The following is a 10465-nucleotide window of genomic DNA, read 5'->3' on the forward strand; positions in this document are numbered from 1 at the left end:
ACTGCCCTGCCTAGTATACCGAGTTAACGCTGCCTCGTGGAGTCTGTCCTGCTTGTCCACCGCCTCTTCCCACACTTTAAGAAATCTGACAATTTCAATCTGCAGTAAAGAAAAAGAAATATTTTTTTTCCTTTGGCCTGAAAAAATTTATTTCAAAATGCTCGTTCTATTCTTTTACTGTTGCATAAGAAATAAAAAAAAAATACATAATCAAATTGTTAACATACTCTTACTGCAATAGACTGAATACTAATGTTCAGGAAATTGTGAAGTGAATACTAAATCTGAACAGAATACTATTTTAATGCAAGACAATGTCAGCTGCAAAAGGTTTATGGACTGAGAAAACCTTTTCTTATATCAAATTATGTAACTTGAGTTTTAATTAAATTTAGGCTGAAGTTAGAAATGATTGACTAAGCCCATATTCTGTTACAGGGATAAAGAATCAGGTAACACTTTACCATATTTTAATAATAAGCATAGAGTATACTCAGTTTATATAAACATATTTCTATCATTTCCATCAATATAACTGGATATTTAGAAAGATTAGACTAAAAATATTTGCCTTGAAGGGGTACCTGAGGTTCACCAAAATTCAGAGCAAAAGTATCAGAAGACCATATTAACACCATAGTATTTATAGTTGGAAATTAATTTTACATGATGGATAAATAATCTCCATAGAAATATGATGCCCTATTTATAAAGCACTTTAGACAAACAAAAATTTAGACATTTCTCAATTCAACCCAGTTTTTGCTCATATTTCAAATACTGAAATAATTCAGAAAAAAAGTACACATTAACATGACATATCCATAAATAAAACGTATAAAATTATAAAGTCAAATTCTGAATAACAATCCAAATAATAAAACTATGAGGAGTATATATGTCAATTGTTTGGTAAATATAAAGAGATATGAAAATTAAAACAAACTAAAAAACTACCTACCCATAAATTCTCCTTCTATAATGACACCTATATCTCCCAAACCTATTTTTTCTACTCAGTCGAAGGCATTTATACATGTCAAGACTCTAAATTTTAAACCTATTTTTAACCTTAAACTAGAAATTAGCAATAAGCATTTTGGATGAATTTTTTCAATAATATGTTAATTTACGTATGAAAAATGAGACTCTATAATAAGAAGTTGAAGGGGTTTTTTGCTGAAGCAAATTATCAATAGAATGAAAATAGGCAAAAGCTACATTATTGGAAAACAAGTCCTAAAGATAGACTGCTGGTACCAAAAAAGAAAAAAAAATGGCATGCATATAAAAAGTCACACACATATGTGCAAATATTAGAGCAATTGAGCCATGATAAGAAACAGTGATCATGAACTTCTCATTCAAAGATATCTTCTAAAAGAAAAAAAATTTTGTAATTCAATACTTATTTTAAAATTTGCACTAAATGAATTAACACAGAAAACTGTAGTATATAATATTCTTGGGGTGGGACTAAAACAATTTTGTGGCCATTGAAGGAATGTGTATAGTCTCATCTTGTGGAAAATCCAAAACAGAAATGGAAGCCGGGCACTCTCATCACCAAAGGGGTTCTAATAACGGAGTCTTGTATTTCAACCACGTGCAACATGGCTTTTGCATCATCCTAACAGCATTTATAAATCTTCTTGAAAATGTCTATTGTACATATTTTCAGCAAATAATTTTAACATATAGCAATGTAGCTTTAGGAATAAAATAACTTTGATTATATCTAGCTTGTAGGCGAAAATGAAAACTATATTACACCTTTATCTAACTAGAATTTGAGGCAGGTACTAAGTAAATTGTTTCTTTTGAAATCCAACTGTAGAGCAAAAGCAAAATTCTGACTCTAAAAAGTGTAATTCTATAATAAGAAAATTTTCTATAATATTAAATGTGTTTAAGAGATAAATAAGCATTAAGTATTTCAATGCACTAGGAAGTGGATTAGGGTTTGTGAAACATAGAAAAATAATAATAGCATGATCCTGCCTTCAATAAGGTAACATTTTCATTCTCCAACTTAATTCTAAAATGTTTTCATTCTATAAAATTATCGAAACTGACAAAATACTTTAAATTGAATAGTGCCAACAAATAATAGGTCTTAGACTGCTAATCAACACCGCTATAAGAACCACATTCATTTGTCATTCAAATTAGTAAAATCCGCTTTGATTGATGTTTGAAAAGTTTAAAATCGTGGGTGATTTCGAAATTTTAACTTTGAATTCAACAATTAATTTTCCTTTTGCAGTGAAGAGCCATAGTCATGTGAGAGGTCTGGCAACTAGTTATTCAGATCATTAGAAAAATGCTCAGAAATTTTGACTGAAAATTGCCATAATAAAAGAGCTAGCATGTTCATCCTATCTGAGGAATCTCCAATAGAATCTAGTTTAAGAGACAACGGAAATATAATTTACCCAGTGGTCATTAACATCCCAATAAAATATTTAAATCTAATGCCAGATTTTAGCTCTGTGTTATGTATCTTCTGCTCACTTAAAAAAAAAAAGATAGTTCTCTATTTCAGTCTAGATTTTATTTCCTGTAACAGCATTTGCTTTACAGACTCAGTACTTCTATTGACTTTTTTTAAAAAGGGAGAAGGAGTGAAGAAAATTAAGAGGCACTAACTTCCAGTCATAAAATAAGTAAGTCGCGGGGATGTAATGTACAGCGTAGGAAATACAGTCAACAATACTGTAAGAACTTTGCATGGTGACCGACGGTTACTAGTCTCCTGAGGCTGATGACTATGTTGTTCACCTGAAATTAATACAATCTTGTATGTCAACTATATTCCAATAAAAAATATTTAAGAATAAAAATAAATAATTTAAAAATAAAAACTGAAAAAAATTAAAGTGGAGAAGGAGAAGCAGGAAGAGGGAAAGAAGTGGGGAAAATAACGCATAGTCTTTGAAAACTCAGTTATACAGCAACAACATGCTGGAACAATTAGGAAACAACTGCTCTTTTTCAGCCTTCTGTAAAATTTTGGGGGATCCAGAAAGTTTGAAAGTTTGTAAAGTGTCATTGGAAGAGAGCAGGAGACGATGTGAGACTGGGCATGAATCAGCATTGTACTGTCGTAATGTTACAGTGTAATGACCCTACGACTTTAAAGGTTTCATGTGGAGCAGAAATGCTCCATGCCTCTTGAGTCACCAGGTTAACGCCTGCAAGACCTCAAAAAGGGATAGCATCCCAACACATTCTTATCAATATTAAGCCCCTATAGTTTCATACGGTAATTTTTATTTACAGTAATTTTTATTTTATTCTCTTTTCCTAAAACAGAACATTTCAACCAATGCCATTCTTTGATTTCTGTTTAGCACAATGTATTATTTTCTTGAAATTCTCCCATGATAAGTGAAGTATAAAAATGTGCAAAAATCCAATGACAAGCAAAGTACTCTTACACATAAAGAGCTATTTATTTCTGTGTAACCTCCAATTGAATGTAACCGAATGTTAATATCACCAGGTTGTAAGGTATGGAATTCTGGTGCATGTGTTCATGGTTTTCTTCACACCATGAATTCTCATCACTGCTTAACAGCATCCAAGTTGATTCTGGTTTTATGAAATGTTTGTATATCTTGAAGTCAGTAACTCCAGGTTTTAGCAATTATCTCAACAAAAATGGCAAAATATGATAGCTCAGCCAATCTATATCTACTTGCAATCTATAATTATAACTCTAACTGTACATATTATATACTTACATATATATGTGTGTACGTATATACACATATACGTACACACATGGAATTGCATTCATATAAAGTGTAATAAAGGTTTAGCAAATATCAATTAATTTTATGAACACAGATAAACAATTTCAATAATTAATAACTAAAATTCAATGATAAGAAATACACCTTAAAAATGGTATCTGGAGAATCAAGGTTAAACAGCTAAAAAAATATAATTTCAGAATTCTCTCTCTTCCGAGAGCATTTACAATCAGTGCTTTTCTAAATGTCTTTATGAATCAAGTTTACAAGGATATTTAAGACAATCTAAAAAACAAAATCGAAGCCTGTCTTTTTTAAAAAAGCACTGGGAGTTATTTTTCAAACAGTAATTTTGTGAATTTTTTCAAAGTAGATGTTTACATTTTTTCAATTTCTCTAAATAAATTTGTTTACAATGTTTCAAAAGGTATTCAGTGTGCGCAACAGTTTTATGAAAGAACAATATTTTCTCCAACATCTCCATCTGCTGGCTTAGAGAAAAAGTAGATTTTTATCTGCTGTTTCTTTAAATTGAATATTTTCATTATTTTTTATGGAATTGAAATATAAAATTATTAAATTATTTTTAAATAGACTAATAGCTATTTGTTAAAGTCATTCATAAAAAGAAATACAAAGATTTTGAAAAGGAAATTTAATATTGAATATTTTTATTTCTGAAAACCTACTAGACCAAATATTCATGTTTATAGCCTGTTTAGACGTTTCATTTTAAAAATTAAAGTTTATTAAAGCACAACATTAACATTTATTAAAATTTTTGGAATGTAAAAATATTTAGTATTTTCCTAAAATCCGCTGATTGATTTTGTTAAACTATATACAATACATGGTGTATGCACATATGGAATGTCAAATTTATTATTTTCACAAAAATTGAGTTCCTGTAATAAATTCCTTTGGTATAAGAACTATTAGAATATCTTCACATTCTCATACTGAAGTGCTTAGAGAGCACCCCAGTGGTCGGTGCACACCCACCTACAAGTCGGTGTCAAGGCCTACAAGGCTTTGAAAACTATTCAAAAGATCATAGAGGGAGAAGACTACCAAAAACATGAATTACTGTGAGAAAAGCATTCATATATTCTCTGACAACTAGAAAGGCACTCAATAAATAGTGAAGGAAGGAAAGGTAGAAGGGAGAGAGGAAGGAGGGAAGGAAGGAAGGAAAGGAGGGAGGTTTGAAAAAGGAAAGGAGGGGGCAGGGAGGAAGGAATCCTTGAGGCCCATCACTGTTTTCAACTGTTGAACACATCAGATGCTAATCATTTTTTTTTTCTGGTTTTAGGGTTTCTATTTTCTCATATTGAAAGCTTGTGTTTGAATGGCCTTCAGAAAAAAAAAAGAAAAGAAAAAACCTTAACATTATCTCTAGCTAAGAAGAAAGAGAAGGAGGAAAGGAAAGTGGGAGGGTGAGGGAAAAAAAGCGGGAGGGAGAGAGAGAGAAAGAAAGAAATTGGAAATCTGTCTTTATTTCCTCAGGTACCCATGGAAACAAAGGGGAACAAATAGGTACTTTCATTACCCACTGTGACTGTGAAAGAGAAGGATGTGGGAGGTCAGTGCAATGCACAGTCATTTTACCCAGCTCAGAAGATAACGATTTTACTTCGTTTGCATAACCTTAACCCATTCATGGATCTTGCTGGATCCTTAAATCAATGTCAATCTCGGCATTTCCAGATAAGTTTCTTTATCTCAGAAATAAAATTAAATTAGTAAACTAATATCTTTTCTATTTTGAAATTATATTATTAAGGTATAAAACTCCACTTTCTTCATATATAAATTTAACCCTATGGGATTTTTGTGGTTTAGGAGGAAGAATAATCTACTCTATGAACATTGATTGAAGAGACATATTTTAATAATAGATTTAAAGTGTAGAATTCCTTAAATTTCTGGAAGAAATGGGAGCGTTTTCGTTTTAGCCCTCAATATATTTGGTGCTGCTGCTTCCACTTCATATAGGAAAGAATCATAGACTCCTTTGAATGAAAAGGCAAGAAAACAAAGGCTAAGCATTGTAGAAAAACCTTGAGCAGGACTCAAATCATCAAGATTCATCTTGACATTTGATATTAGAGATTTCCATCCATTTTTTGACTGTTGACTTTCTGATTGTAGTTTACGTAAGCAGCTCCTCTCTCTCTGTCTGGAAAGAGTTAAAACTAATTTTATATTTTCTATTGCCCTTGGCAAAAAAAAAAAAAGAAAAAATGAAGAGGGATAAAAACACTCCATCTCATTTTACCATCTCTAGATCGTGAAATTCCTAAAGGAATGAAGAAACTGAGACACAAAGATGTTAAGTGATTTGCCCAGTCAATGAGTCAATGTCAACTCCAGAAAATTCTACCCAAGGAGTCTCTCTTCTTAGCAGTGCCTCACTAGTTCTCTTTAGCAATCAGTAAGATTACTTATAACATGGGAATTGCAAATGCCATGATTCTGAATGCCCGTGATGGAAAACTGAAAATGCATTCAGTTCCTCAGCATAATTTGTTTTAGTGTCCCAGAATAATAATCCATGAAGGAGTAATTTTGGGATCTGGAAATACGTACATTTTTATTTCACCTTCATTTTCTGAGAAAAACAAAAAATCTGTGCAAAATGAAGATCTGATTTTCCCAGTTTCTCAGAACTGTGGACGAATTAAATTGTGGGGTTTTTTTAATGTGCTCATCACATAGATATATTCATCCTGTAAAAATTCATGGAGTTATATATGTGTTTAATATACGTACATTTTATTTTATGAAAAAATAAACCTATTCAAAAACATTGAGACCAAGGATCTAAACTAGTTAGCAAACCTAAACTAACCATAATCTTTGATCTTTACAAAGCCACCAACACAGTCATTCACCATTTGTTGGAATCAAGGAATATTCATTTTGTTCAGTGAACATATCTGTTATTTTCTCAGTCAGACCCTCTCATTTTCACCAGTGAGTGAACTCCTCAATGATCGACCATTTTCAAAACGTATAGCTGTCAGTTACTTTCACCCCATTTTTAAAGTCTACATAGTTCCAATAACCATAGTCTTGCCTTAGGTTCATTACTTTTCAGAGCATTTGCACACTAGTATACAATTAGATACTTAGCACAGTTGTATGTCCAACTCATAATTCAGGGAAAAATTGGAAACTTGATATCAAATTAAATGAATAAATCCAGTAGGCAAATAGGTCAAGCAGAAAAGCCTTCAAAAATGAAACGACAGCGGTTTCTTTGTACGTATATATATGTACTAAAATTTTCCAGCGTATCTTATACCCTTTTATGGAGATTTCTTTAAAGCTGCAAATCCACTTTAAGGATCTCTCTCTCTCTCTCTCTCTCGCTCTCTCCACGCCCCCTACCCCTTTCTTTTCTGACTTAGTATCCAACATTTGAAGAAAACATGTAACACTGAAACCTTCTTAAAAACCTATATAAACAATGGAATTCTAGGCATCTAATACGACCAGGATACAGCCCCTGTTCTACCAAAGAAAACTGTTTCTTTACTTCATTCATCCGGGTGACAGTAGTTTCAACACGAGTTGATGATGTTCCTGATATTATGATCAAGCTAACCCATCCAATATATGATTAAGGCTTAATATGGGGAAGTGGGATGGCAACCAGTTGTCTGTCTAATCTGGGAACCCTGCCGTTGGGCATTTTCTGTGGTAATTTTCCGCTAGCTCCTTTACACTGTAGCCAAAGTGGGAGATGAGCCATCTGCAAATCCCCCCCTGCCCCCAAAATTGTTAACTACGAAATTAAAAACTGAGAACATCAAGGCAGGAAAGAACCACCCCAACCCAGCCGGCAGGAAATGATGGCAGCTGCTGGGGAAGAGGGCAGGAAGGCACTCGGGGGGGCGGGCTGCACTGCCCACGCCGGCGCGTGGTGGGAGCGCCGGGACAAGAGCCGGCGAGCCTTTCAGAGTCTTCAATTGCTTGGATTCTATGACTTTGTCTGAAGCCTTCACAGAGCTTCATCGCGTGTCCCGGAACACTGCGCAGGGTGAGAGGGCTAATATGGATAACTGCAAAGACTAAAATGGCTGATCAGTGACTTCTTCAGATTTTCAAACTCGGCCCGATCCAAGTGCCTTCGGGTCCTTTTCCTCTCGCTGCCTTGGCGGGAGCCCCGCTACCTGAGAACAAAGCGCGCCGGCCGGCGAGCTGACAGCGGCGCTCGGGGCTCAATCGCCCCCTTCAACTTCGGCTGAGGCTCCACGGAGCAGCGAGAAACCGACAGCGCCCGCCCGCCGCCCCTCCGCCCGGCCAGCCCCGGCCTGCGTCAGCCTCGCTCCTCGCCGCGCCGCGCCCCTCGTGTGGGCGTTATGTAACAGCCCCGCGGAGCCCAACTCCAGAACCATTTTAACAACTTGTCCCATCGAGACGTAGAATACATGGCTCTCGGGGTCGTAGAGTGAGTCTGTGCTGAGCCCGCAGATCTAAACCCGGGGCCGCAGGCGAGGTCTGCAGCTGCCGGGGCAGACAGCCGGGCTCCGGCAGTTCCCCGTGGGATCTAACCAACAGCCCGACCATGCGCCCTGGGGAACAGCGTGTTCTCTGTGCGCAGGGTGTCACCAGGCACGCAAGGTGGAAAGAATGGGGGTGGGAGGGCTTCTCTTGAAGCACTCAAGATAAGCGAGAACTCCCTGAACCTAACGAAGCGCCCCCAGCTCCAACCTGCCCCCCACCTCCCTAGTGCGCACACTCCTCAATGCCTTCGCTCGCCCCCCCTCAGCCAGCGGGGGTCCCAGAGATTGCAGCCACTTTCTCCCTACGCCGTCACACGCACGCGCGTGTGCAGTCACTCACACCCACACACCGACACACAGAAACACACACCACCCGGCACTCACACTCGCTGGCTTTCCGCGTGCGGCACCCGAAAGGCATGAATATTCATTACTTACAAGCATTGGTGACTGCGAAGCTGTTTGCTACCTCCAAATTGTCGATGTGGGGTGTCAGTCTGAACTCCGAAGTGGAAAACTGAACCATCCCTACCCGAAATGCACTGTATTCCTGATCGGCGCCCCTGGGAAACAGCCCCCCTGCAAAGAACAAACACCAAGCAGGAGAACAGTGTCACTGCCGGGAGAGAAAAGAGGACAGCCCGCTAGCGCCCAACAGCCCTGGAGTCTTGCATTCACGCTAATTTGCCGAATAAACACATCAACAGACTCGGACCGCGGGGGGTCGAACGTCCCAATGGTAGCCAAGGGGTCAAGACACAGATGAGTCTGAGGGCAAGGCAGGTGGCCAGACACGTTCGCCTTTCTCGTAATCACAAGCGTTGCATTCAGACCCCTACAGAATCTGAACCAACGGGAAAATGTTGTTAAAGCAGAATTAATAAATGGGGGGGGGGGGGGTCAGAAATGAGAAGATCTTTTCCTCTATTGTATCAAAGACATAGTCTTTTCCTTTTGCCTCATCCTAAGAAAAACATGTATATTCTAGGCAGTTTAAATCTGGAATGCAGTCAAGGTATGACATAAGTCTACATGACATGAATTAATTTGACCACTATGAACAAAGATTACCACCAAATTATGCACAATTCAAAAGCAGAGCACAAAGGGTACCTACCTATCTGTATGCTGTTAGAAGAGACACCAAAAATCAGTCCCCATAAAACAGGAGAAAGGAGGACAGATATATGCATAATCTTTTGCATTTCCAAGAAAAGTAGAGCATCCACAAAACACCCTTATTTTTTTTTCCTTTTCTTCCTCTTCCTTCTTTGGCCGTTTTTCTCAGCAAATTAGATCCTCTGCATTTTGAGACAGCAATTTAGCACCAAGCTGCTAAAAACCTGAAGTGGAGGCAGAAGAATTCCTATTTCCCAGGTCCTGCTGGTGGCTGCTGATGCCCTGCGCCCTGTCCCTGCTCCCGAAGTCCGGAGGACTGGCTGGATGCAGTTTTCAGCGGAGCTGCCGCTGTGGTCTCAGTGTCTTGGAATATTCAGCACCTTCCCATGCACTCACACACTCACCCTCTCTCGCGCTCTCCTCTCCCTCTCTCCCCTCTCTCTCTCACACGCGCGCTCGCGCGCACACACACACACACACATACACACACACGCAAGTCACAGAGAGGGGCAGGCAGCCCCGGGCGCGCGTGCGCGACTCGCAGCAGGCGGCAGGCGCGCGCGTCCACCCCTCCCCAGCCCCGCACCCCGCACCGGGTTCTGCCGGGGTTGCGTCGCGTGCGCGGCGTTGGGAAAGAGCAGCTCAGAGTCGGGCAGCGGCTATCCCTCGGCGAGACCTCGGGTCTCGCGAGCTGTCGCGCCCACTGAGCCCTTCTGCCTTTCAGCACCGGGGACAGCGCCCCGCTCCCAGCCTGGCGCTACCTCTGTGCCGCCGCTACAGCTGCCACCGAGATGCTCCAGCCTGGACCAAATGCAGCAAAGCTGATTTCCGGCTGCTATGCAGGAGAAGCGGAATGGCTAATTGTTGTTGGCAGTGAAGCATTCTCTCACCAGACCCTGCTGTTTTACGTTAAAAGTAATTTTGATTTTTATCTTCTATAGCCTGTGAAAACCCACCTAGCTATACAGAAACGCTGCTATCCATCTCACCCAACCCAGCCAAAAAACAAACAAGCAAACAAAATACCCATGGAAGAATGTTCCAAAAGTGTGAACTTTAGCTAAATGTGATGTAGCC

General features: G+C 38.8%; 1 protein-coding gene across 8 annotated transcripts in view; it reads right to left on the reverse strand.

Annotated features, from left to right (window-relative positions):
- GRIA2 (glutamate ionotropic receptor AMPA type subunit 2) overlaps nucleotides 1-10170 on the reverse strand; it is a 143736-nt gene extending 133566 nt beyond the window's left edge. For 3 of the 8 annotated variants that reach the window (XR_011430172.1, XM_023626768.2, XM_023626774.2), the window contains exons 1-2: nucleotides 9387-10170; nucleotides 8708-8848 (exon numbers count right to left, since the gene is read on the reverse strand). Coding sequence is in view for 7 of the 8 variants with exons in the window: in XM_023626768.2 (XP_023482536.1) it covers nucleotides 8708-8848; nucleotides 9387-9474 (229 nt within the window). In the remaining variant the exon portion in view is untranslated. 8 annotated transcript variants of the gene reach the window in all.
- Between the last annotated feature and the right edge of the window lie 295 nt (nucleotides 10171-10465).

The sequence above is a fragment of the Equus caballus genome, chromosome 2 (genome assembly GCF_041296265.1).
Source record: "Equus caballus isolate H_3958 breed thoroughbred chromosome 2, TB-T2T, whole genome shotgun sequence".
NCBI classification, from domain to species: domain Eukaryota; kingdom Metazoa; phylum Chordata; class Mammalia; order Perissodactyla; family Equidae; genus Equus; species Equus caballus.